The sequence below is a fragment of the Bos taurus genome, chromosome 25 (assembly GCF_002263795.3).
Source record: "Bos taurus isolate L1 Dominette 01449 registration number 42190680 breed Hereford chromosome 25, ARS-UCD2.0, whole genome shotgun sequence".
Lineage (NCBI taxonomy): Eukaryota > Metazoa > Chordata > Mammalia > Artiodactyla > Bovidae > Bos > Bos taurus.
This window is the reverse complement of record NC_037352.1, coordinates 16,676,698-16,704,615: the sequence shown is the minus strand read 5'-3', so window position 1 is coordinate 16,704,615 and position 27,918 is coordinate 16,676,698. Positions and strand designations below refer to the sequence as shown.

The 27,918-nt window shown below is 47.2% G+C and overlaps 1 protein-coding gene across 1 annotated transcript; it reads left to right on the top strand.

Annotated features, from left to right (window-relative positions):
* Positions 1-65: 65 nt before the first annotated feature.
* CLEC19A (C-type lectin domain containing 19A) lies at positions 66-27,918 on the top strand. The gene is made up of 5 exons (XM_002698014.7): positions 66-272; positions 14,033-14,198; positions 20,911-21,004; positions 25,981-26,113; positions 27,455-27,918. The coding sequence occupies exons 1-5, from the start codon at positions 185-187 to the stop codon at positions 27,532-27,534; spliced, it is 561 nt and encodes a 186-aa protein (XP_002698060.3). The 5' UTR covers positions 66-184; the 3' UTR covers positions 27,535-27,918.

Sequence of the window (27,918 nt, the reverse complement as noted above, 5' to 3'; positions counted from 1 at the left end):
GCTGTCACTCTGAGCTGACCTCGGTGTGCGGGAAGGAGGGAGGTGGGAGAAGGAGGGGAGGGGAGAGGGCGGAGACTGGGGTCTCTCTACCCAGTCCTCCTGAGTTCTGGGCAGGAGAGCCATCGGACCCGGCAGGGCCTCTTTCCCCTGCTCAAGCCGGGAGGCAGCTTTCTCGGGGCCCAGGATGCAGAAGTGGGGCCTATGGACTGTGGCCGTCTTGACCCTTCTCTCTGTGCAGGCCTTTCCGCAGACGGACATCAACATCAGCCCAGGTGAGTACTGGGGCCAGGGCAGGGAGCAGGTGGAGAGGAGGACATCTGCAAATACTTGAGTTGTCACTGAGGCCTCACTGACTAGGCTGCAGGCCTGCCTGACCCAAGGAATATTGGGGGGCCAAGCCGAGCTTCCTGACAGCCCCCCTCGAGCTCCTCTCCCTCCAGCCGATGGACATTGTCCTAGGGCCAGACCCAAAGAGACCTGGTGAAAAAGCCCAGCATTGCATCTTGAAAACTGTGTGACCTGGCACAAGTTTCTTGACCTCTCTGAGCCTCGGTTGCCTTTAGAAAACAGTGGTCACAATGGCCCCTTCTGGGGCTACTGTGCAAGGAAGATGAGATAATGTGAGGAAAATGCCTGACACTATAAGAAGATCTAAAAATGATGTTTTTGTTAGGGATTTGGCATCTGAGCTGCCCACCCTCACCTTGGCTGTGATAGCTGTTCCCAGGGAGCTTTCAGACTTGCTGCTGTGCCATAGCGTTGGTAACACAGGAGGACACAGGGGTCCCTCTAGTGACCTCCCTGGCGCCTGGCCTAGTGACACTCAGCTCTGCAAATTTTCTGGATCCCCTGGAATTGGGACCCATCAGACACAGGCATGTGGCCTCCCAGTGTCCCACTTGAAGGACACTGGGCTTCAACTCAATAGGGAGGTCAGGGTGCTGACTCTGGGGTAGGAAGAGTCCTGAGTCCTTTAATCCCTTCAAGGCAGAGGATCTTGCCTGTCACCTCTACCAGGAGCGTGCTTTCCAAACATTGTTTTAAAACTATTAATAATACCAATAACAACAACTGATACTTGTGTAGCCCTCCCTATATGCCAGGCACTGTTTTAAGCACTTTTTATATATGGAATTATTTAATCCTCACAATAACTCTATGGCATAGATACTATTTCTGTCCTATTAAAATAGAACTAATACTGTAATAAAACATCTGTAAGATCCCCATAAGACCATATTACTGAGCTGTTACAGTGTTGGGGTGAAACTAAATAGAAGGGTGATAGGATTACCAGATAGATACCTGATGTCCAGGTAAACTTGAATTTTAGGTAAACAATAAATCACTTTTTAATATGTCTCAAATATTGCATGGGACATACCTTATGCTAAAAATTACTTGTTTATCTGAAATTCAAATTCTACTGGGCATTTTTTAATCTAGCAACCCTAGTGATGAAGGATGTAAAGCGTGGTCAGTTCATTTGGGCAAGCATCAGGGGCTCTGGTCTGCCATAAACTCTCTGAGTGTTTGTATTAGTCAGCTCAGGCTGCCATAACGAAATACCACAGACTGGGTGGCTTCAACTACAAGAAGCATTCTGGAAGCTTCGTGTCCAAGATCAAGATGCCACCTGATCTGTTATCTCGAGAGGGCCTTCTTCCTGGCTTGCAAGTGGCCACATGGTAGAGAGACAGAGAATGCTCTAGTCTCTCTTCCTCTTCTTATAAGGCCACTAATCCCATCATGGGGACCCCAGGACTCTATCTAACCTTCATCATCTTCCAAAGGCTCCACCTGCAAACACCATCACACTGCAGGTTCAGCTTTGACATGGGAATTTGGGAGGGCATGCAGACATTCAGTCCATAATGGTGTCTTTGCATCCTTGTTTTGTGCCTCAACTTTCTCATCTGAGCAATGGGTGAACAGGAGGGAAATTGGACAGAATATCTTCAAAGGATATTTGTGTGTTCCAAGATCTTGCCTTTCTGCCCAGCAATAAGTGCAAAGGCCTGAGGCTGAGTCTGAGAGTGGGAGCAACTAGGGAAGTCCTCTCTCACTAGTTTGTGCCCGTGGGACCTTTCTCAGAGCTTCAAGTTTCCTCCTCTGGAAAGTGGAGATAATAATGGTTTTAGAGAATCTTCAAGGAGATCACGCAAGTGAAGAACTTAGCACATAGTAAGCACTTGAAAAATGGCTTTTACCTTATTACTTCTGCCACTGTGGTTGTTGATGTTATGATAGAATTGGCCAAAAGACAGAGTTTTCTGCTGTGACAGAAATGCCTTCAAAAAGGCACTTCCAGACATCTAGCCCCATGCCTCAGTCCCATTGTACTGATAGGGAGACTGAGATCCCTGCCAACCCAGCAACTTTGGAGACCTCAGAGTTAGAGTTGGAAGGATGGGTCCCAGAAGTCCACTCAGCCTGATCCTTCCACATTACAGTTGTACATACTGAGGCCTATGGAAGCCAAATAATCTGGCCAAGGTCATCATCCATCCAGCCCAGCGGAAAGCCCAATTCAAGCCTGAGTGGACAAATCCACTAGAGCAAAGTGATTTTGGAAGAGAATGTGTGAGCTAAGTGTTTGGGTGTGTAAGTGTGAGTGTGTGTGTGTGTTGATGTGGGACTAGAGAGCACTTAGCTGGGGTCTTGGTGAACCCATGCAGACCATGAAGGTGGGCACACAGCCAAAACCCGTCCTTAATGACAGTGGGCCTGGTTCGTCTTCTTCTCCTGCACCCCTAACCTTTAGGTGTAAAATTCCCCCTTAATCCCACTGCTCTGGATCTTTCATGAACATGCAAATATATGCAAATTGTACAACTCAGCCATACCCCTAGATCTGCTTTGGAAACAAACCTTTAGACCAGTGGTCCCCAATCATTTTGGCACCAGGGACCGGTTTCCTGGAAGACAGTTTTCCCATGGACTAGTGGTGAGGCAGCGCTGGGGAGGGGTAGGATGGTTCCCATAAGGGGCGCGCAAACTTAGATCCTTCACAGACAGAGTTGGGTTTGTGCTTATATAAGGATCTAATGTCGCCGCTGATCTGACCGGAGGTGGAGCTCAAGTGGTGTGAGTGATGGGGAGCGGCTGTAAATAGATGAAGCTTTGCTCACTCACCCACCGCTCACCTACTGCTGTGCAGCCTGGTTCTTAACAAGCCACAGGCTGGTTCTGGTCCATAGCCTAGGGGTTGGGGACCCCTGCTCCCTGCTTTAGACAATTCTGAGAGACTTGGGAGGATTTAGCCAGACTAGATTCTTTTCCTAAAACCTTTCTCAGAACCTGGCTTTGATCACCTTATGTGGATTCACAAATAATAAGTGCTTAAAAGAGGGCCTGCTGCTGCTGCTAAGTCACTTCAGTCGTGTCCGACTCTGTGCGACCCCATAGACGGCAGCCCACCAGGCTCCCCCGTCCCTGGGATTCTCCAGGCAAGAACACTGGAGTGGGTTGCCATTTCCTTCTCCAATGCATGAAAGTGAAAAGTGAAAGTGAAGTCACTCAGTTGTGTCCGACTCTGAGCAACCCCATGAACTGCAGCCTACCAGGCTCCTCTGTCCATGGGATTTTCCAGGTAATTTTACTGGAGTGGGGTTCCATTGCCTTCTCCGAAAAGAGGGCCTGGCACCTGGTAAAGTCTACCAAAACATTTGCTATTATGATTCTTCAACCATAACCATCAAAAAGCTTCCTTTCCTTGGCTCATGAGCCAAGAACTTTTCACAGCAAAGGAAATTCTAACAAAGTGTTTTGATGCTCAGAGCCTGCTCCTACAGGGCTTCAGGGTTGGGGAGGGAGAATCAGTTATGTTCTGTAGCCTCTTCCTCTCCCCGCCAAAAAGCTGGCACTGTGGAATAGTGTTTGGGTGTGTAAGTGTGAGTGTGTGTGCTGATGTGGAACTAGAGAGCGCTTAGCTGGGGTCTTGGTGAGCCTGTGCAGACCATGAAGGTGGGCACACAGCCAAAACACAGTCCTTATTGACAGTGGGCCTGGTTCGTCTTCTTTTCCTGCACCAGGAATATTCCCAGCTCCAGGAATATTCCAGGGCTGAGGCTGTTTCTGCTGTAATAATATCTCATGTTTACTAGAATGCCTACGATGAGTCAGACACTGGCTTACCTGTGAAGTAGACACTATCATCATGCCCATTTTACAGAGAAGAAAACTGAGGCACAAAGAGTTGAGTTTCTAAGTAGAGTAATCTAACTCCAGAGTCTAAGCTCTGAGGCTGGCACACAGAGAGGCTTGGGCAACAGAGAGTCCCTGCTTCCCAGAGTACATCCCTCTGCACCCTCTAGCCTGGACCATAGAGTTGGATCCTAGAGTGCCCCCCGACCTGGACATGCTAGCCTATTCCCTGTCCCCCGTCTATGGTCACAGAGCCCTCTACACACTTCTAGAATGTCCCTTAGCATGTAAGGACTCATGGCGAGGTGTGCCATGTGTTCCTGCCTCCAGACTGTGACTTGAGGGCACAGACCTCAAGCCAAATAAGCACCCAGGAAACGAATTATTTGCTTGATTATGATGCTCTTAGTCAGCTCAGGCTGCTATCACAAAATATTGGGCTGGCCAAAAAGTTCATTCATGTTTTTCCGTAAGACATTTTGGAAAAACCCAAAGGAACTTTTTGGCAACCTAGTACCATAGACTGGGAGGCTTAACACTCCGGAATTTATTTCTCACAGTTCTAAAGTCTGGGAACTCTGAAACTGAGGTGCTGACCAATTCAGTTCTTGGTGAGAGCTCTTCTCCTATCTTGCAAATGGCCACAGAGAGGAGAGCTCTGTCTCTTCTCTTCTCATAAGGGCACTAACCCCATCACAGGGGTCCACCCTTATGACATCTTATGACCCTAATTTCTTCCTGGAGGCCTCCATCTCCAAATACCATCACATTAGGGGGTAGGATTTCAACATATGAACCTGAGGGTCGGGTGCAAACATTCAATCCATTCCACTGTTAAATTTGGTGTTTAATATGTTTGTCTAACAAATGAGAAAACAAGACCAAAAAAAGATATTTCCTGTAGGCACTGGAGTGCTTCAGACCTGAGTTTCATCCTGACACTGCTACTTTTTAGCAGTGGGGGCTTAACCTCTTTGAGCCTCAGTTTCTGCATCTGTAAAGGGAGGATGATACAGATACCCACCCCCAGTTTGGTCTCAACAGGTATACTTAGCATGCAATGAATGGCCACCCTTATGAGCAAAATAAAAAACCACCCAGTGCTGTCTCCTCTGTATCATATGGCCACAAGAGCAGCCCTGGAGAAAGGAAAGCAATGCTCAGGCATGAGAGGCCTGGGGCCAGTAGTTCTGCACACCACAGCCAGGACTCAGTGGGAAGGCCCCCTGGGGGTGGGGTGTATGGACCAGGGAGGTGCTGAAGGTGACAGCTCTTCCAAGGGCCAGCTTCCCAGACACTGGGAGACACTTCTGACTCCCTGGGACATCTGGGGCCCAGTAGTGATGTGGAGCGGGGCAAATGTAGCCCCCAGAGCCCCCTTCTCTCCCGGCTGGCTCCCAAGGCTGATCTGGGTAGCAGGCAGCAGGGTAGTGTGTTTGTGGGAGGCTGGATTGGGGCCAGGGGAGCGAACAGCCAGATCGCGTGGGAAGGTGACAATTTATTCTTTTAAAAAAGAGAGATTTAAAAAATGAGCCCCAAACTCTGCTGGCGTGTCCTCTTTCCTTAACAAGCTCAAAGCTTCCAAAAGCTTTGACTCCCACCCCAGCTGGGAGACCTTGGGGGCCTTCGGTGCTGCTAATTGAGGTAAAATACCATGTAGTTTGGCCTCTTGGTTTCCAGAGCAACAAGCTTCTTTGTGCATCCCGCCCCCACATCCAACCCCCTCCCCCCAACCCCATCACCTCCAGCTTCATCCCTCTCTCAAATTCCCAGCCAGGCTGAATCATTTGCAATTCTCCAAATGCCCCCTTCTCTCTCATACCTCTGGGCCTTTGCACATACTATGCCCTCCACTTGGAACTCTTCTGACTCTTCCTCATCCTTCAGGTCTCAGTAGGGGTCTCACATCACCCCCTCCAGGAAACTCTCTGGGTTTCTAAATCTGGGTTATGTACCACTTTCAGGTGATCCTGTATCCTGTATAATGGGTGTTATACACCCTGCATTTTCCCCATCCAGGAAGGGGACTCACTCTGGTGTCATTGTAATCACCAGTGGGCACCATGCAGGCAGGGTGGGGATGACACCCAGTTCAACTCGGGAGAGAAAAGGGGCAAACAATTGACAAATTTCTGAAATTATTTGGAGCTGCTCCCTCAAGTTTTTGCCTGTACAACACAAAGCCATATTGCTGCTGCTGCTGCTGCTAAGTCGCTTCAGTCGTGTCCGACTCTGTGATCCCATAGATGGCAGCCCACCAGGCTCCCCCATCCCTGGGATTCTCCAGGCAAGAACACTGGAGTGGCTTACCATTTCCTTCTCCAATGCATGAAAGTGAAAAGAGAAAGTGAAGTCGCTCAGTTGTGTCCGACTCTTAGCGACCTCATGGACTGCAGCCCACCAGGCTCCTCCATCCATGGGATTTTCCAGGCAAGAGTACTGGAGTGGGGTGCCATTGCCTTCTCCGAAAGCCATATTAACTATGTATTAATGACATTTTATTTCTGTGTTTATTTTTCTTAAGGTCAGTCTCCATAGAGTGTAAGATCCATGAGGCCAGAGGTTACCTCTATATAATATGCCACAGTATCTCCAGTACATACCAACTACTGAGACCAAATAGGTGCTCAAATAAGACTTTCTGAACAAATAAGGGAGTGAATGAATGACCAGACCATCAGGCTTGAGACAGGGCAATAGGCTTCAATATAGCAGGAATCTCTAAATTAGGTCTGGAGCCATGCAGGTCTTCCACTTGGGTGCTGTGTGATCTCAGGCAAGTCATTCAAACTCTGTGCTTTGGTTTCTTCATCTATAAAGGTGGGAGGTGGGGGGGGGTGGGAATCATGATACCTACCTTATAAGATGTGGGAAGATGAAATGAATTGTTATGCACAAAATACCTGACACATCGTGTGGCTCAGGTGGAAGCTCAGTAGGGTGGGCCCTGGTCATTATGTTGCCATCACTCCCTGTCAAGCTGTAAAGCTATAGACATCTCTTTACAAAGGAGACACAGCTTAGCCAAGGCTACTTTGAGCTGCAGGTTGATGAAAGTCCTCTGAAACCCTTCTAATGATTGTTTCTAAAATCCCAGAGGTAAAGGAAGTGGGGGGCGGGCAGAGCGGTGGGATGCCAGGCAGGGTGGAGTTCATTACCATTCCAGTGCAGGCAAGCGGCTCATTTGTGTCTCCCAGGTCCTCCCAATTAAAGGCCTGTGCCTGCCCAGGTGGAAAGGGGATTAATTGAGCAGTGACCTGTCACAGCCCCATTTTCTGGTAGGTTTCACCCCAGGCATCCATAACCACCACTTGCTCAGTGGAGAAAATCAAAGGGACCAGGAGCGGGGAGGAGGGCGGGAAGGTGGGGGCTGAGGCTCTCCATTGCTAACAGCTCCCTGGTGAGGCGGATACCCCTTGTCCAGCAGCCACTGTGCTAAACAATATGGAAAACTGGGGTCAGTCAGTGCCCTCAGTGCTCAGCTGGAAAAGTCCAGGCACACCATCCTAGAGTCAAGATAGACCAGTTTGGAGGCATCAGGACACATGGGTGGTGCCCACACCCTTCTCACCACTGCCCGCCCCCGCAAAGGGACAGTTGACCCAAAGGAGCAGTGTTTGATTCCCTGGCATGCGTTTAGTCATTCAAAACTAGTTACCTCCTATGTGCCAAGCACTAGGGAGAGGGATGACCACAGAAGACCTTGAGCAGGGAGAGGCCAGACTGAACAAGAATTGATGGGGACATGTGAACGGTGGGTGCAGGGGCTCTAGGGGCTCTCAGAGAAACTCCTACCTCGTCTTCCCTAAAGAAGCCACTGCACAGCCAAGACTCAAGGAAGAAACTCAGATCGGCTGAAGACAGGCCAAGGCAAGTATCTGCAGAGCTGAACACACAAGAGCTGAAGCAAATCTGGAACATGTTGTGAGGGATGGGATAAGCTGCAGGGGTAGGAGGGAGCGCTGTTCCCAAAGGCAACGGGCACTCCTGGAGGGCGTCCGTGAGGACCAGCTCAGGGTGTTGGAAGGATCTCTCTGGATCTACAAGGTGAGATGAGGCAGAAAGAACAGCCAAGAGACAATTGAGGAAGTTTCTGTGAGAGACTATGGGGAAGGAAGAATGTGGAAGGGAGAGACACAGACAGAGAAGGAGGGAAGGAGAAGGAGGAGGGAGGAAGACAGGAAAGAAGGAAGGAAGGAAGAAAAAGGAGAGAGAGAAAGGAATTGGAGAGGTACTGGGAGGTGAAATAAACAAGACTTAAAAACTGATTGGATACGAGGAAAGGGAAAGAGAAGAGGTAAAGATGATTTGGGGAAGATATCCAACAATGCCAGGCAGTTCTGGCCAGTTCCAGCCAATTGTTGTCAGTTTTGTCTAATCAAAAGTGTGTGTGTATAGGACTTGCCTGGGAGTCCAGTGGTTAAGACTCCTTGCTTCCGCTGAGGAGGCAAGGGTTCAATGCCTGGTCAGGAACTAAGATCCTACATGCCACGCAGTGAGGCCAAAAATAATAGGGGGAGACTCTGTGTGTGTGTGTGTGTGTGTGTGTGTGTGTGTGTGTGTATACACATCACTGTGCATTTTTCTAGAGAAAGAAAGGAACAATTGCTTTAATCAAGATAGTGATAGTATTTGATATCAAAGATAGTTGATATCAAATAAAACACAAGGGTAGAGTGAATATATAGGGTTTCCTAGGCTGGATCTGGGAACAGGTAAAGAAAAAACTGGTGAAATCTGAATAAAACCTGTAGTTTAGTGAAGAGTGCATGCGTGTTAAGTTGCTTCAGTCGCATCTGACTCTGTCACCCCAGGGACTGTAGTCCGCCAGGTTCCTCTGTCCCTGGAATTCTCCAGGCAAGAGTACTGGAGCCGGTTGCCAGTGCCCTCCTCCAAGGGCTCCGCTCCACCCAGGGGTCGAACCCTAGTCTCTTACATCTCCTGCATTGGCAGCCAGATTCTTTACCACTAGCACCACCTGGGAAGAGTACGTATCTATACTAATTTCTTAGTTGTGACAAATGTACCATGGAAATGTTAAGATGGTAACATTAGGAGAAACTGAATGAAGTATATTCAAGGGCTCTGTATACCATTTTTGCAACTTATCTGTAAAGCTAAATTTATTCCAAAATTAAAAGTTGTGGGTTTTTTTTTTTAATGAAGGAAAAGAAAAGAGAGGACAATGAGGGTGGAAACTTCCAGATCAGACCTTATGGTAAATTGGACAGCAGAAAATGGCTCCACTATAGACATCTAGATATGCGGATAAACTTTACAAACATCCACTGAAAAGTAAGCTGGGCTTCCAGGAAAGTGTTTGGGGTGCCCAGGGGCAGGAAACGAAAGAAAGAAACCAAAGCACTGGGCACATGCGCAGCAGCACTCCGGGTGCGGAGTCAGCCTTCCTAATACCTAGGCTAGGGTTTTACATCCACCCAGGGCGGAGGGATGACGGCTGAGCCATTTAAAGCAGAACATTGAGAGAGGCATCCCCTCATAGGGCAGACAGAAGGTAAAAAGTTCCACCTTCTGGGGAAGATTACACCGGATGCTGCTGCTGCTGCTGCTAAGTCGCTTCAGTCGTGTCCGACTCTGTGCGACCCCATAGACGGCAGCCCACCAGGCTCCCCCGTTCCTGGGATTCTCCAGGCAAGAACACTGGAGTGGGTTGCCATTTCCTTCTCCAATGCATGAAAGTGAAAAGTGAGAGGGAAGTCTCTCAGTCATGTCCAACTCTTAGCGACCCCATGGACTGCAGCCTACCAGGCTCCTCTGTCCGTGGGATTCGCCAAGCAAGAGTACTGGAGTGGGTCCCATAGCGGGCAATCCTGCCGTGGGAGAGATGACAAAGAAGTTTGTCTGCTTTATCTCAGACTCGGGATGAAAAGCAAGGCTTGCCCTCTGCACCATCCTTCCATGAAGTCTGTACTGTTAAATTTAACCACAGTATTCTGGCCGCGGGGCTTTTAAGCCACGGGTTTGTGACAGTTTTACATTTTAACTCTAAAATTAGAGAACGAACCCGAACTCTACTTCTAATTGAACTCTACTTCTAACCAGTTTTCTGGTGCATTTCTGTTGAAGAAACTACAGATGGGCTGAGGAGTGTGAACATTTGCTGTGATGTTTTGTGTTGTGGCTCCGTGGGGTTATTTTACATTTTGGAATTCGGCTTTCCATCTAGGGCAGGAATTCTGTTGACGTTTTGTTGTTGGTTTTGGGTTTTTTTTAATGTTTGTTTATTTATTTGACTGCCCCAGCTCTTAGTTGCAGCACGAAAGGTCTTTGCTCTTGTTTGCGTCATGCAGGATATTTAGTTGCGGCAAGTAGGGATTGAACCCAGGCTTCCTGTATTGGGAGTGTGGACCACCCCTGGACCACCAGGAAGTCCCCCTATTGACATTTCGGGTGAGAAAATGCTTTGTTTTGGGGGCTGTCCTGGGCATTGTAGGATGTTTAGCAGCATTTCTGGCCTCTACCCATTGGATACCAATAGGCCCACCACCAAGAATGTCTCTGGGCATTGCTTCCTGTCCCCTGGGAATTGAAATCACCCTGGTTGAGAACCACTGCTCCAGGAGATCAAATAAGGGGTGGGGGTTGGGGGCTGGAATGTGCCGCTTTCAGATTTAGAACTGGGACAGTCCTGGGCAAACTGGGATGGTTATATCCTTTACTTCCATCTCTAGTATGAATACTTAGGATGTAAAATAATTGTAGGGTGGGTGAGAGTGGGGAAAGTCATTTAGCATCAGCAAATATCGTCTTGGGCCAGTTGTTCCAGCCAGCTCCTGCACAGACATGGCCAAGTGCTCACCAGTGTGTGTCCTTGGTTATAAGTGATGGGTGAATAGCAGATGGAAATGACTTGCTGCTTCTCATTCATGCAACAGGGCTGCTGCCGCTGCTGCTAAAGGGGGAAGTGCTCCAAAAGGTGACCCCTGAGAGAGGCTGATTCAGCTGCCTCTCTCTGTGAGGAAGGCACTGGCAAAGTCCCCACAGGGAGCTCAGCAACACCCAGCCTCACAAGGGGTCCTTCAGCCCTCTCAGCATCGAGGCAATGTCCTTCTAGACCAGTGCTCTCAACTGAGAAGGGAGGAGACCGAGGTCCAGAGAGGAGCAGGGAAGAGCCAGGGGTACTGAGCCCACTAAGACCATAACTCCCTTTGCATATAAGGGAGGGTTAAGAGAGCAGATTTTGGATCAGCTGACCCCAGTTTGGATACTGGCACTCTTTGAAAGACGATTGGCCAGGACTGGCGGGGAGGGGTGGGACAAGCCAGGATTGACCAGTACAGCAGCCTGGGATGAGGGGAGGGCTGGTTCTGGTCAAACAGAAAAGCCCAGTGGTTTTCATCAGGGACAGATAGCCCCCAGCTGAAAGCTGCCGCTCAGTCATGTCCACCTCTTTGCGACCCCATGGACTATAGCCCATCAGGCTCCTCCATCCATGGGATTTTCCAGGCAAGAATACTGGAGTGGGTTGCCATTTCCTTCTCCAGGGGATCTTCCTGACCCAGGGATTGAACTTGGGTCTCCTGAATTGCGGGCATACTCTTTACTGTCTGAGCCACCAGGGAAACTCAGCTCTGTTGATTAAAGCAACTGTCCGTTTCCTTCCCCGAAAAATTCATAGAGTTGTACGTGTACATATACTGCTTGTGCTCATGAGCCTCAGTCGTGTCCAACTCTCTGTGACCCCACGGACTGTAGCCCACCAGGCTCCTCTGTCCTTGGGATTTCCCAGGCAAGACTACTGGATTGGCTTGCCATTTCCTTCTCGGGGGGATCTTCCCCACCCAGGGATCGAACCTGCATCTCCTGCATTGGCAGGCGAGTTCTTTACCACTGAGCCACCAGGGAAGCCCCAGCAAATCTTTGGCACATCATAAATGCTCAGTAAACGAAGTCCACTACTTCCTTATTCATGAGCCCAGCCCACTAACAGAGTGGTTTTGAAGGCAAAGATCCACACCCTGGGCACCTCAAGAGGTGCCAGCCTGACCGCTGAGAAGGAAAGGAAGGTGCCAGCATTATATGGCATTGAGACGCAGAGCTGGGGCTGGGACCCAGGCTTCTGGGCCCCAGTCTAACAATTTCACCACTGCCTAGTACCTGCTCTCACAGATGAGCCACACATCCAAGTTCCAGGCAGATTCTCAGCATGCCTTTCTCCCCGGCTTGGTCTTCTTCAATCGTGGCTCCCCAGAGGGGCTGAGACTTTGGAGAACTTTACTGTCCCCTTTCAGAATTAAGAACACATCCTGAACCCCAGTAGTCATAGGCTAAATATATAAATAGTCTTGGCTGCTGTTTGTCATTAAACATGTAGGGAAATATCCACTTTCGCCAAAGAGCCCAGAATTGCAGATTGAAATAAGATACCATTTTTTTGCCTATAAAATTTGCAAAGAGTGCCATTAAAGTGGGAACAGTGCCGGCAAGGGCGCGATGAGGTGGGCATTCTCAGACATCACGGTGGGAGTAGAAATTGCTTTCAGGAGGCAATTTAGCAAATTGTATCAAAGCCTTAAAAATCTCTCCCCAGAAAATCAGAAATGTTGCAAAAGCTTTGTAGACAAGGCTGTTCATCTCAGCACTTTGTCTAATTGTTTCTTTTAAAAAGAGGAAACAATCTAATTAGACCAAAATAGGGGAATGATTAAATAAACTTGGGGGGGGGGGTTGGACACTCAGGGGAGTATTCAAGAGCTGTTTGAAACAATGTTTACAGAAATTTATAATGATATGAGGGAAAATGCTTATACTCTAATTTTTAGAAATCAGAATACAGATAGGGGTTTATGGACAATATAATCACAATTGCATTTTAAAAAATCACTGCCTTCAACATGACAAGAAGAAAAACACTCTAAGGCAGTAACGTTTTCCAAGGATTCTATCAGATCAGATTAGTCACTCAGTCGTGTCCGACTCTTTGCGACCCCAAGAATCACAGCACGCCAGGCCTCCCTGTCCATCACCAACTCCCAGAGTTCACCCAGACTCACGTCCATCGAGTCAGTGATGCCATCCAGCCATCTCATCCTCTGTTGTCCCCTTCTCCTCCTGCCCCCAATCCCTCCCAGCATCAGAGTCTTTTCCAATGAGTCAACTCTTCACATGAGGTGGCCAAAGTACTGGAGTTTCAGCTTTAGCATCATTCCTTCCAAAGAAATCCCAGGGCTGATTTCCTGCAGAATGGACTGGTTGGATGTCCTTGCAGTCCAAGGGACTCTCAAGAGTCTTCTCCAACACCACAGTTCAAAACCATCAATTCTTCAGCACTCAGCCTTCTTCACAGTCCAACTCTCACATCCATACATGACCACAGGAAAAACCATAGCCTTGACTAGACGAACCTTTGTTGGCAAAGTAATGTCTCTGCTTTTGAATATGCTATCTAGGTTGGTCATAACTTTCCTTCCAAGGAGTAAGTGTCTTTTAATTTCATGGCTGCAGTCACCATCTGCAGTGATTTTGGAGCCCATAAAAATAAAGTCTGACACTGTTTCCACTGTTTCCCCATCTATTTCCCATAAAGTGATGGGACCGGATGCCATGATCTTTGTTTTCTGAATGTTAAGCTTTAAGCCAACTTTTTCACTCTCCACTTTCACTTTCATCAAGGGGCTTTTTAGTTCTTCTTCACTTTCTGCCATAAGGGTGGTGTCATCTGCATATCTGAGGTTATTGATATTTCTCCCAGCAATCTTGATTCTATAATGAGTACATATTGCCTTTATTATTTTGTAAATTTTATGCCTGTGTTAATCATACTGGGATCACTTTTTACTTTTATACTTTAAAAGATGTCATAAGCCATAGCATCAATGTTTGCATGGCCAGCCTTCTTCCCAGTCCGTTTTCTCTCTGTCCCCAGCCATGCCAGAGCTGCCCCAGGCTTCCCTGTGCCCACTGTTCTGGATGGAGTTCAAAGGCCACTGCTACAGATTTTTCCCTCTCAATAAGACCTGGGCTGAGGCTGACTTCTACTGCTCGGAGTTCTCCATCGGCAGGAAGTCTGCCAAACTGGCCTCCATCCACAGGTGAGTGGACTCCTCTGTCCTTTGTAGCCCAGTCAAGCACCCCCTTGGAAAGGTATGTAGAGAATGGTGTCTTCCACTGGTATTTCTCTTTGGTAATTTCAGCTGTTACTGTCATTGAAACTGGCCTTGGCAGTAGAGGACAAAGCATTTAGCAAGGGTTGCAAACAGCAGGCTGGAAAGTCCGTTTTTATAAGTGCCAAACTTATGCCATGCCTTTTTCAGTATCACAGCGGGGTTGAACCAATGAAACAATCCATATAACATACATGTAAATAGCATAACATAAAGCATAATAACTGATGTTTATTTCCTAAGATTTGGGCTTTCCAGGAGGCACTAGTGGTAAAGAACCTGCCTGCCAAAGCAGGAGACACAAGAGATCCAGGTTTGATCCCTGGGTTGAGAAGATCCCCTGGCACCCCACTCCAGCATTCTTGCCTGGAGAATCCCATGGACAGAGGAGCCTGGCAGGCTACAGTCCATGGGGTTGCAAAGAGTCAGACGCAACTGAAGTGACTTAGCATGCATGCTAAGCATCAAGTGCCTGTAAACCATATTAGGTTGGTACCCTCATGTCACAGATAGGAACCTAAGGCTCCAAGAAGGTATCTTGCTATGAAATCGTGGAGCCAGGATTTGAACCTGAGCAGCTGGGTTCCATAGCCCACCCACCAAGCCTCCTTCGACATTCCTCCATGCCTCCCAAGCCCCAGCCACACTGACCATCTTGACATTCTCCAGTATGGTCTAGCCCATTTACTCCTGCATATTTGCACATTCTGTTACCCCCACTGGGAACTCCCATCCCTGTCTTCTCCAGGTAGACTCTTCCTTAACCTTCCAGACTCAGCTCTGCCATCTCTGCACTGAAGTCACCCCAGACTTGGTAGCAACTGACTACGCACATCCACCTGCCCAGGAGCCCCTTCTTCATCACTTTCATGACTTCTTTTCACATATGACTTCCTTGCTGATTTGTGGGTTCTTTGAAGACAGATGTGATGCGTTCCATTGCCACAGCTACAAATTTACAATCTTGCCTGATTTTCCAAGAATCTCCAAGCCTTGAAATTAGAACCCTGGTTGGTTCTTTAGGCTTGCCGAATTTTGTTACAAACAGGGAAGGGGTCCTCAATCTTAGTTTAAAAAAAAAAAACACCTCTTGAATACTCACATTGATTCATCTAGCAGTGTATCCACTATATCCTTGGTGGTGCTGAAGAATATAGTGAGGCAATCAACATCTGACCAGGAAAACAGAAACCTCTATGAACATTTAACATGGAGTTTCATATATTCGCAAGTGATAGACTCTGAGAACTTAAAGACGCAGTAGTTTTTCTAAAGATTCACACCAGCAGGAAGCTAGCTCTACCCCTAACTGGAGGGCAGTTCAATCCTATGCGAGCTGGAGCTGCAGAAACCAGGCAGCCCCTGACAGCACCTTCCCAGGCAGAGAGGGAACGAATCACCCTGGCTTCTCTCTCCCTCCCAGCCTCCATCAGTGCCTCCCCTTGCATGGAGGGCAGCTGATGTGGAAGCCTGAGCAAGGCAGTGTTCAGAGTCAAATCTCCTGTGATACAGAGTCCAGCGCAGTGTATGACTGGCACGTATAAAGATGGATAAAATAAATTCCCAAAAACTCAGTCCATGGGGTCGCGAAGAGTCGGACATGACTGAGCGACTTCACTTTCACTTTTCACTTTCATGCATTGGAGAAGGAAATGGCAACCCACTCCAGTGTTCTTGCCTGGAGAATCCCAGGGACGGGGGAGCCTGGTGGGCTGCTGTCTATGGAGTCGCACAGAGTCGGACACGACTGAAGCGACTTAGCAGCAGTAGCAGCAGAGGAAAATTAAATATATGTAATAAAGAGGAAATTTAAAGGTGATTCCACATGATTTCCCTTTGGTCCACAGGAAGGACAGCCCAGCCTGCCCCATGGAGCCCTTGGTTCAATAGGCACTAGGATTCCAGGTAGATTTGGGGTTTTCCAACAGCCCCTGACTCAAATTCTGTTCTTTTCTGCCTCAACTTGCCTCCTTTCTCTCTTCTCAACGCCTGACATCCTTCTTTTTTTTCTCTTGTATAAATGTTCCCCAAATGTTATGCTAGCATGTCCTCTCTTATACAGGTAGTTTTCCACTCTGGCATATGATACTTTGTTGAAAACATGTAGAAAAGTTGAATTTGCACAACACATTCATCTGTTATAAACCAAGTTCAGTTCCCATAAAGCTAGACAATATTATAAAATCTCTAATTACATCTTGTCTCTGAGACACAATCCAATTCTCTAATTCTGGCATTTTTTTTCATGCTTTGTAATTTTGTCCTTTTCCTTCACAATTAAACACACAATCAATTTATGTTCATGGAGCATCTAATTAAAGTTTAAGTTTCTCATCCTTTCAGCTTACCTAATAATTTCCATTTTTGCTTCAAGTGACAGTTGAATTGAATTAAGTTCATTTGATTTTCGCTCCTTATTACTTAACAGTAGCACCTCGGGCATTTCTATCTCCCAGTTATTTTGACCACATATGGGGAAAATACAATCAAATATTGAAATTGTTTTCCAAGCAGGTGCCATTGAACAAAAGTGGCTGTCATTTCAGTCACTCAGTTGTGTCTGACTCTTTGTGACCCCATGAACCACAGCACGCCAGGCCTCCTGTCCATCACCAACTCCTGGAGTTTACCCAAACTCATGTCCATTGAGTCCGTGATGCCATCCAACCATCTCATCCTCTGTCATCCCCTTCTCCTCCTGCCTTCAATCTTTCCCAACATCAGGGTCTTTTCAAATGAATTAGCTCTTCACATCAGGTGGCCAAAATGTTGGAGTTTCAGCTTCAACATCAGTCCTTGCAATGAACACCCAGGACAGATTTCCTTTAGGATGGACTGGTTGAATCTCTTTGCAGTCCAAGGGACTCTCAAGAATCTTCTCCAACACCACAGTTCAAAAGCATCAATTTTTTGGCGCTCAGCTTTCCTTATAGTCCAACTCTCACATCCATACATGACTACTGGAAAAACCACAGCCTTGACTAGATGGACCTTTGTTGACAAAGTAATGTCTCTGCTTTTGAATATTCTGTCTAGGTTGGTCATAACTTTGCTTCCAAGGAGTAAGCGTCTTTTAATTTCATGGCTGCAATCACCATCTACAGTGATTTTGGAGCCCCAAAAAATAGTCTGACACTGTTTCCACTGTTTCCCCAGCTATTTCCCATGAAGTGATGGGACCGGACACCATGATCTTAGTTTTCAGAATGTTGAGCTCTAAGCCAACTTTTTCACTCTCCTCTTTCACTTTCATCAAGAGGCTCTTTAGTTCTTCTTCACCTTCTGCTGTAAGGGTGGTGTCATCTGCATATCTGAGGTTATTGATATTTCTCCTGGCAATCTTGATTCCAGCTTGTGCTTTGTCCAGCCCAGTGTTGGATCCGTCCAGCCAGCCCAGGTGTATCTAGTGCCATTTTAATGGCGGGGCAGCCATTCCCCTAGATGACCGCTTACCATGCATGTTCAGCAGTTAATCTAGGACACTGTGAATTGTGCATGAGAGGGGAACATGGGGATGCCAGTGCTTCGCTGGATAGGACGAACAGCAAAGACACATTGGACTGAAGAATACTTTGTCCCCCCCCCCCCCAAATCATACCACTCTAATGTTATACAAAACATGTGGTCTTGGAACATCAACACTCAACAGAGATTGGTGATGGTGTGAGATAAGATGCCATATAGAAATAAGGTGTGAGATTGGTCCATGTGGTCCTTGCAGCCCATTTGGAGAGAAGAGACCTTGAGAAATGGCCTCCCAGGTGGCACTAGTGGTAAAGAACCCGCCTGCCAATGCAGGGGACATAAGAGGCACGGGTTCGATCCCTGCTTTGGGAAGATCCCCTGGAGGAAGGCATGACAACCCACTCCAGTATTCTTGCCTGGAGAATCCTATGGACTGAAGAGCCTGGCAGGTCCACAGTGTCACAAAGAGTCAGACAGGACTGGAGTGACTTAGCATGCACACACAACCTCAAGAAGCAGAAAACTAAGCCAACCAGCCCAGCCTGGGGAGCATGGAAACTTTCTGCTACAGGTGTTCAAGGATTATACAGACGGTGCTCACAGAATGTTTCCTGGAAGAACTAGTCCTGAATCAGGATCTTGAAGGTTTGGGAAGCTTAGGGGATTGGGACAGCAGATGTTATAAAGGAGGAAATTAAGAGGGCTTTAGAGTTAGGCGGCCATAGGTTAGTCCCCACTCCACCACTTCCTACCTGGTGATCTTACCCAATCACATAAACTCTCCAAGTCAGAATCCTCAGCTGGGAAACATCAATAGTTACACTGAGCTTTTAAGACTGAGGATTTTAGAGGAGATAATGGATCTGAAGTTCTTGCACAAGCACTCAGGTAATACAATGCTTCATAGTGAGAGTTGTTAATTATTTGTATTAATTGTAATCATGGGCTACCCTGGTGGCTCAGAAACAAAAGCAATGCGGGAGACCCGGGTTCGATCCCTGGGTCGGGAAGATCCCCTGGAGAAGGACATGGCAACCCCACTCCAGTATTCCTGCCTGGAGAATCCCATGGATGGAGGAGCCTGGTGGGCTATATATATAGTCCATGGGGTCACAGAGAGTCGGACACAACTGAGTGACTTCACTTTCACTTAATCATGGGTGTATCAAGAGGTCAGCACTTACTTAGTGTGCCCACATCAAATCTTCTTTCTGAGGGCAAGTAAGCCTTGCCTCACCTGCCATCTTTCCTCTCCACTGCTTCTAATAATATCTATCTTGGTCCATTTAGGCTGCTGTTACAAAAATATCACAGACCGTGTTGCTGATAAACAACAGAAATGTGTTTCTCACAGTTCTGGAGCCCAAGATCAGAGTGCCTTGTGCTGTCAAGTTCTGGTGAGGGCTCACTCCCCAGTTTGCAGATGGTCATCTTCACGCTGCAAGCTCACAAGGCAGAAGGGGCAAGGATGCTCTCTAGGGCCTCTTTTACAAGGGCACTAATCCCATTCATGAGGGCTTCACCCTCATGAACTAATCATGTCCCAAGGGCCCCACCTCTTAATACAGTGACATCAGGAGTTAGCATTTCAATATATGAGTTTGGAGGAGGGGCACATTCGATTTATAACAATTTTGATTAGCAACTACTAGTATGAGACTGCCTAGAACACTGTGTTGAGAAAGATTCTGAGAACTAGAATTCTGAGTGCTTCTGGGATGGATTTCCACAAACACATAATTAAGGAGAGTTATTATGTGTGCTTAGGGCTTCCTTTATAGCTCAGTCAGTAAAGAGTCTGCCTGCAATGCAGGAGACCTGGGTTTAATTCCTGGGTCAGGAAGATCCCCTGGAGAAGGAAATGGCAACCCACTCCAGTATTCTTGCCTGGAGAATCCCATGGACAGAGGAGCCTGGCAGGCTACAGTCTATGGGGTTGCAAGATTCAGACATGACTAAGCACACACAGCACAGCATTATGTGTGCTTTGACTTGCTACCAACACCTTAAGCAAAATGAAATTGATGGGCAGGTGTTCTAGACAAGGTGGCAGCCTATAGAGAGTGGTCACTTAGAAGAAGCCATTAGGAGCAGATGTAATCTGTTGCAACGTAAAGGATACCTCAACATAATCCTGTTTTGAAAGGAGTCATGGATTGAGTGTTTTTTTAGTCAGCACAGACTACTTCCAGGGTCCTCCACCAATTTCTTTTGTTAGGTAAATTACTTTGTAAGCTCTTTGAAATAGGAGGTGAGAATTTCACCAATGCTTTCTGCTGTGTTTTAAATGTTTTGGTCCCTACAAGATTCATATGTTGAAATTCTAATGCCCCATGTGATGGTGTTAGAAAGTGGGGCCTTTGGGAGATGCTTAAGCTCTGAGGGTGATGCCCTCATGAATAGGATTAGTGCCTTTATAAAAAGAAGCTCCACAGAGCTCCCCTGTCCCCTGCTGCCATGTGAGGGCACAGCAAGAAGTATGCACCCAGAAGGTCCACTCACCTGGCCATGCTGGCACCCTGATCTTGCATTTCCCAGCCTCCAGAACTGTGAGAAATAAATTCCTATAGTTTATAAACCACCCAGACCATGGTATTTTGTTGTAGCAGCCTGAATGGCCTAAGACACCTGTTGAAGAGGGTGGATAGTTAATTGCAGGATTTGGTTTTGCTGAGTCGACTATGCAAGTTCAAGCTTCTAGCTGAATTTTTCAGCAAACCCAAAGATTTTGAAGACGTTCTGTGAGAAAAAGAATTAGGAGAGAGGAGGCTATGTAAGGACTGGCACTGTATGGGGGGCTTTTGAGAAAGAGCAAGAACATTCAGTGGAGATTTTTGTTATTTGGTATGTGCAATACAATGTCAACTCCTTTTTTTGTCTCTTCAATATAATCCACCTTATTTACTAGTGTTTTTGAGATAGACTTAAATTTATAGGCTGAATAACAGTGCTGAGTCCTGCTTTGCACTAGCATGGAAAAAACGCAGAAATGCCCCTGACAGGACAGCCCACGTGGGTGCCCTAGTTAAAAAAGAAAAAGGAGAAAAGCCAGATTGCATCACATCCTCTATTTACTTTGATCCAGGAGGGTTAACAAAGGCTGCTGTCAATTTGCAACTCAATCCTGCGCCAAGAGGCAACGAGTAACATGCACCTGGGTTTCTTACCTTTGCAGCTGGGAGGAGAATGTCTTTGTGTACGACCTTGTGAACAGCTGTGTTCCTGGGATCCCAGCTGACATCTGGACAGGGCTTCATGATCACAGGCAGGTGAGGAAGTGCTGGCCATCAGGCCCTCTTGGGAGCTCCAGCCAAGATTCCACTTTGATTTAACCAGCTTTTCATGTGGAACCTACGTGCCTGGTCCCTGCCACATGCCCTGCATACAGAGAAATCAGACACCAAGACACCCCAGTTAGAATACGATAAGCGTTGTGAAAGAGAGGAGGATGGAAACGTATCAGATGGGCAGTGATGGGCTACATTTAGGTTTGGATTCTCAAAAAAACAGACACAAAAACTTGATTAGATGGGTAAGAGCCTTTTGAGGGAAAATATCTGCAAAGGAGAAAAAGAAGACAGGTACGTGGCAGGAGGGAAAACCTTCAGCCCATGATGAGCCCTGTGAAAGGAGATGGGGGAGGGCGGGATGGGGAGAGCCTCAGATTGCAGAACACTCTGGAAAGTCTTGGCTAAGCCAATGGGATGTCCCCTGGCAGAGGATGCCCATCCCAGGACTCCCACTTGGGCAGGAGTGGGCCAGCACTAATACCTGTGATCATGAAGGAAGCATGTTCTCCCTGTGAATGCAGTGCTGGGTCCAAGGAGCTGTCACTCAGCCATGCTCCCCCAACAGGTCCTCCTGAAGGAGCTCTGAGCAGGGCACATCTACAGCTGCCGCAGCCTCCCTAAATAAGAAACATTTAAGCTAATGTCCAGTGGACAAATAGGAGTCAGTCAGAGGAAGAACATTCCAGGCAGAGAGCACAGCATGGGCAAAGGTCTTGAGGTGGGAGAGTCACAGCACATTCAAGGACACTAAAGACCAGTGTGTCTGGGAGGCAGTGGGGCAGGAGTAGGTGGAATGATGATGGGAGAACAAGGCCAAAGAGGGCTGGCTTGGGCCAGCTCACATACCTGGCACTATCACAGCAGACTCCCCCTGGAGATTTTGTCTGCTGACTTACCCCGGGCAAGCTGCATCCTGAGCATCTCTCCTATATGTACACCTCCAAACCTGCCTCGGAGCACTGCAGGGAATAGAATTCCACTTCCAGCACCTGTTCTACCATTTAGTTTATGGTAGCTGACTCTGGTGGAGAAGGCAATGGCAACCCACTCCAGTACTCTTGCCTGGAAAAGCCCATGGACAGAGGAGCCTGGTGGGCTGCAGTCCATGGGGTCGCTAAGAGTTGGACACGACTGGGCGACTTCACTTTCACTTTTCACTTTCATGCATTGGAGAAGGAAATGGCAAGCCACTCCAGTGTTCTTGCCTGGAGAATCCCAGGGACCGGGGAGCCTGGTGGGCTGCGGTCTATGGGGTCGCACAGAGTCGGACATGACTGAAGCGACTAAGCAGCAGCAGCAGCAGCAGCTGACTCTGGCAGAGAAGGCAATGGCACCCCACTCCAGTACTCTTGCCTGAAAAATCCCATGGATGGAGGAGCCTGGTAGGCTGCAGTCCATGGGGTCGCTAAGAGTTGGACACGACTGGGCGACTTCACTTTCACTTTTCACTTCCACTTTTCACTTTCATGCACTGGAGGAGGAAATGGCAAGCCACTCCAGTGTTCTTGCCTGGAGAATCCCAGGGACGGGGGAGCCTGGTGGGCTGCTGTCTATGGAGTCGCACAGAGTTGGACATGACTGAAGCGACTTAGCAGCAGCAGCAGCAGCAGCAGACTCTGGGGCCTTCCCAGGTGGCGCTAGTGGTAAAGAACCCACCTGCCAATGCAGGAGATGTAAGAGACATGGGTTCAATCCCTGGATTGGGAAGATCCCCTGGAGGAGGGCATGGCCACCCACTCCAGTATTATTGCCTGGAGAATCCCATGGACAGAGGAGCCTGGTGAGTTACAGTCCATAGCGTCACAAAGAGTCAGACACGACTGAAGCAGCTTAGCACACACACACAGGTGACTTTGAGAGAATTTTTTTTTTTTACATCTCTGGGCTTCAGTTTTCTCAGCTATGAAATGGAGTGATAATAACAGTGCCTGGTTGTACAAAGTAAATGGGCCAATATATGTCAAAGATTTAGCCTGTGCTTGACACAAGCTCTCTTGACACAAGAGCTCATTTAGGGTGGTTGAACTTGCTATCAGTGAGCAGAAGTAACAATAGTGGCCAGGCTCAGTAAAGATAGTTTAACAATCAGTAGAATTGACCTGGCAAGAACTTGTATAGAAGTTGTAAATTAAAAAAAGAACCAAAATGTCCCATTATAATAGTAATTTTAAAGTTGGCTTATGAATACAGTTAGAGTTAAGGAACTTGTATTACAAGACTTAAGAATAATAACAAGTGAGACAGTAAAAGGACTTGCTTTTATATTTTTCTTTTCAGTCCTAGGCACTACATGCAAGGCACTAGTTAAGTCTCTTAGTGCTTTTAACCTCATTCAGTTCTCATAATAATTCTCTGAGGGAGATATTCAGTCCATTTTACAGGTGTGGAAACTGAGGCTCAGAGAAGTTAAGTAAGTTGGCTAGATTGCAGCGTTAGGAAGTGAGAGGAGCTGGAATCCCAGGCTCTGGTCTCTCTCCCAGAAGGTGTGTGCAATTTCCATCATACAACGTGGCTTCCATAATCACTGATGCGTCAGGAGAGACTCTTCTAAAAACTTAAATAAATGGAGAAATGACTTTTGTTCCGGGGCATTGCAAAGAAGTCATTCTTTCCACAGTTAATTTGCACATTTATTGCAACACCAATCAGATTCCCAACAGGACTTTTCTTGTAATTGGTCAGAGTGGTTCCACAGCAGGCAAGAAAAATACACACTGTTTGGACAGATAGAAAAAATGATGAAGGATGATTTCCATTCACTGGTAGAAAAAAATTTTTAATGTAATAGTTAGGGTCTTGAGCGGAGAAGGCAATGGCGCCCCACTCCAGTACTCTTGCCTGGAAAATCCATGGACGGAGGAGCCTGGTAGGCTGCAGTCCATGGGGTCGATAAGAGTCGGACACGACTGAGAGACTTCCCTTTCACTTTTCACTTTCATGCATTGGAGAAGGAAATGGCAACCCACTCCAGTGTTCTTGCCTGGAGAATCCCAGGAACAGGGGAGCCTGGTAGGCTACTGTCTATGGGGTCACACAGAGTCGGCCACGACTGAAGTGACTTAGCATAGCATAGCATAGGGTCTTGAGTACTGGAGTCAGATAACCCGGGTTTAAATCCTGGCACTAATGCTTTATTAACTATGTGAATTTGGGTAGACTAAGTCCCAGTTTTTTCATCTGTAAAATGGAGATGACAATTTCTGCTTTGCAGGATGGTGAGGATAAAATGCCCACCTGTCATGATATATAATAAGCCCTCAACAAACAACAGCTAGTAATATTACCAGCCAGAGCTGGAACCAAACTTAGGCTTGACTGCTCATTGTTCAAAAGACAGTGTTTGATGCCAGTCAGAATGGCTGCAATCCAAAAGTCTACAAGCAATAAATGCTGGAGAAGTGTGGAGAAAAGGGAACCCTCTTACACTGTTGGTGGGAATGCAAACTAGTACAGCCACTATGGAGAACATTATGGAGATTCCTTAAAAAACTGGAAATAGAACTGCCTTATGATCCAGCAATCCCACTGCTGGGCATACACACTGAGGAAACTAGAATTGAAAGAGACACGTGTACCCCAATGTTCATCGCAGCACTGTTTATAATAGCCAGGACATGGAAGCAACCTAGATGTCCATCAGCAGATGAATGGATAAGAAAGCTGTGGTACATATACACAATGGAGTGTTACTCAGCCATTAAAAAGAATACATTTGAATCAGTTCTAATGAGGTGGATGAAACTGGAGCCTATTATACAGAGTGAAGTAAGCCAGAAAGAAAAACACCAATACAGTATACTAACTCATATATATGGAATTTAGAAAGATGGTAACAATAACCCTGTATATGAGACAGCAAAAGAGACACTGATGTATAGAACAGTCTTTTGGACTCTGTGGGAGAGGGAGAGGGTGGGATGATTTGGGAGAATGGCATTGAAATATGTATAATATCATATATGAAATGAGTCGCCAGTCCAGGTTCGATGCACGATACAGGATGCTTGGGGCTGGTGCACTGGGACGACCCAGAGGGATGGTATGGGAAGGGAGGATGGAGGAGGGTTCAGGATGGGGAACATGTGTATACCTGTGGTGGATTCATTTCGATATTTGCAAAACCAATACAATATTGTAAAGTTTAAAAATAAAATAAAATTTAAAAAAAAAATTGAAACCCTGAAAATAAAAAAAAGGACAGTGTTGGAGAGACAGGGTTGGTGGGATAAGAAAGATGCTGTATTTTGAAAACCTGGGGAGATGGCGGATGGGTCCCCCAAACTGTCTCCCAGTTGCTGGTTAGGAGGCAAAGGTTTCAAAGGGGAGTTTCAGGAGTGCACAGGCAGGGGGCTGCATGCAGAACAGCACAAGCAGCTCCCACAGTCATCATGAAACTTGTCACACAGTGGTCAGATCAGCATCATCTTGATCCTTCAACTCCAGGATCAGTTTGTCCTCGTTTCCTTGAAGCCAGTTCTGGGTACTGTGCTAGCCATAGATCCAGTACTGCACAGGATGGAGAAGCTTGTCAGAGTTTCAGTCTGGTCATCATGCAGTCAGCTTTTCCCCTCTTGTGCCAATTACAGTAGTTGCAAAACAACTCAGGAATGTGCATTGGACATTGTCATCTATATCTTCAGGGAGGAACTAAAGATTCTGTGATTCCAGTGTCCTAATCATTAACTGTTTGAACCTGCTTTTCTGTGACTCACGAGAGGCCTGGGAGACTACAGCTTTTCTACAAGCAAGAGGCAGGGGACATGGAGGGGCTTTTGTGCCCACATGGTTTCACCATTACCAGTTATGGTGGTAATAATAGTATATCAGATAAAAGTGAGGGCTTCTGCACTGTTAGGTATGAAGGCATTAGATGTTACTCCAAGCTGGACATGGCCTGAATGCCTGATCTTTCTCTCCTTGGCTTGCTTCCTTGCCTCTGGATGCGACCCCCCCAGGAAGGGAAGTTTGAATGGACAGACGGCTCACCCTATGACTACAGCTACTGGGATGGGAGCCAGCCGGATGACGGCGTCCATGCAGACCCAGAAGAGGAGGACTGCGTGCAGATATGGTACCGGCCCACCAGCGGTGGGTGCCCCTGAGACCAGGGTTCTTGCTGTTCTTGCTGGGAGGCACCAGGGGTGGTCAAGGCACTGTGAGTTAAACACCTTGGAGAGTGGCCAGAGGTCCCTTGTGGGTGTTAGGGACATGGCCATTCTCTGTGGTGGATGCATTTTAAATAATATTTAATGGCGTGCTGTTGACATGCAAACTGTGATTTGGATGAAAAGACATTAGAGACAGAAGCATGAAAAGAAAGAAAGCAAGAAACTTGCACAGAGACCAAAGGATGGTGCTTTTATGTCAGCTCACCAAAGCACTAAATGTGGCTTGCGCTCATGGACATTAGAACAAACAGAAGCCAGGAAGAGGGCGCAGGCTCAGTAGTGAAAAGAGTGCCCAGTCAGGCTGAAGTCCCGGCCATGTTGCGTTCTAACTCTGTGTCCTTGAGGCAATAGCTTATTCTCTCTGAGATTCGCTTTCCTTGTCTATAAAATGTATTTAATCATCGGTCCTACCCCCAGGGCTCTTCTGAGCACTGAAGGAGATACAGCTGATACGCCCAGTGGCAAGAGCATAGACTGTGGGGTTGAATGTCCTTGTCTGAACTCCAGCTCCACCGCTTATAAATTGGGTAGCCAACTTCTTGGTGCCTCAGATTCTTCATCCATAAAATGGGGCTGCTGCTGCTAAGTCGCTTCAGTCGTGTCCGACTTTGTGTGACCCCATAGACGGCAGCCCACCAGGCTCCCCCGTCCCTGGGGTTCTCCGGGCTAGTGACACCTAATTCACAGGGTTGATGGGAAGGAAAAAGAAGATAAAGGATGTAAAGCGACTACAGTGGTTTGCATGTGCTGTTAGCAGTCATCACCATCATCGTGAACATCGTCACTGCTCATACGAATTTGAGAAATAAAAATTATTAATATTTCCACTTTATAGATGAAGAAACTGAGGCTCAGAGAAATTAAGTGGTTTGTTTGAGTTTTCACAGCAAGCAATTTGTGGAGCTGGGTTTCGATATCTACTCCAGATCCAAACACTGAACTGCTCCTTTTTCTTCTTCTGATTAGGGGAGGGAGGCATGGAACAGCAAATTGCTCTTCTGGGAGCCGTCTGGGAGCCTGGGAGTCAGAGCTGGGTCAAGCCTCTGAGTGAGGCTTGTCCTGCCTCTCCACAATAGCAAGTCAACACTAGCCTTAAGAGAGAATAAGGCTGGACAGCACCCGCATCAAGCATCAGCAAGAAAGGGATGCCAGTGTAGACACCAGGCTTATGGGAGAGGACTTTTACTTTGGTGGGATGATGGGGTTACTTTTACTGTGGTAGGTGTACCTTCACACAGAGTCTCTGCTTTTTCTGCCACAGCTCTGAGGTCATGGAATGATAACATCTGCAGCCGGAAGTTCCCTTTTGTCTGCAAGATCGCAGCTCTGACTATTCACTGATCCATTCTCACCTTCACGGTGCGAGCCCAACTCCAGCATGGACTTGTAGCTGTACCTGATGTAAAGTCGACACTCAATAAATGTCCAACACACAGTGGAGACAAATATCCCAGACAGAGATTTTCTACAAGCAAATCTTAAGATACAATGTAATCAGTTGGTCACCAGTGACAGGAAACCCAACTCAGACTGGCCTGATACATGAAGGATGGTCGATTTATTGGTACAAGTAATAAAAGCCCAGGGGTTGTTCTAGATTCAGAGTTGAATCTCACTGCCCTGACTTGGGGCACATGCCCATTCTTGAAGCAGTCTCTTTGGCACATGCTGGTTGGCTAGACTCTGCTTGGATGCACATGGCTGAGGCAGAGGGGTCAATATTGT

What these genes read in the sequence shown, in the direction of transcription:
- CLEC19A (XM_002698014.7), top strand. Translation starts at nt 185, where the DNA reads ATGCAGAAGTGGGGCCTATGGACTGTGGCCGTCTTGACCCTTCTCTCT. An exon ending in AAACTGGCCTCCATCCACAG is followed by an intron (nt 14,199 to 20,910) that starts GTGAGTGGACTC and finishes TTACCTTTGCAG; the next exon opens with CTGGGAGGAGAATGTCTTTG. An exon ending in ATGGTACCGGCCCACCAGCG is followed by an intron (nt 26,114 to 27,454) that starts GTGGGTGCCCCT and finishes TTTCTGCCACAG; the next exon opens with CTCTGAGGTCATGGAATGAT.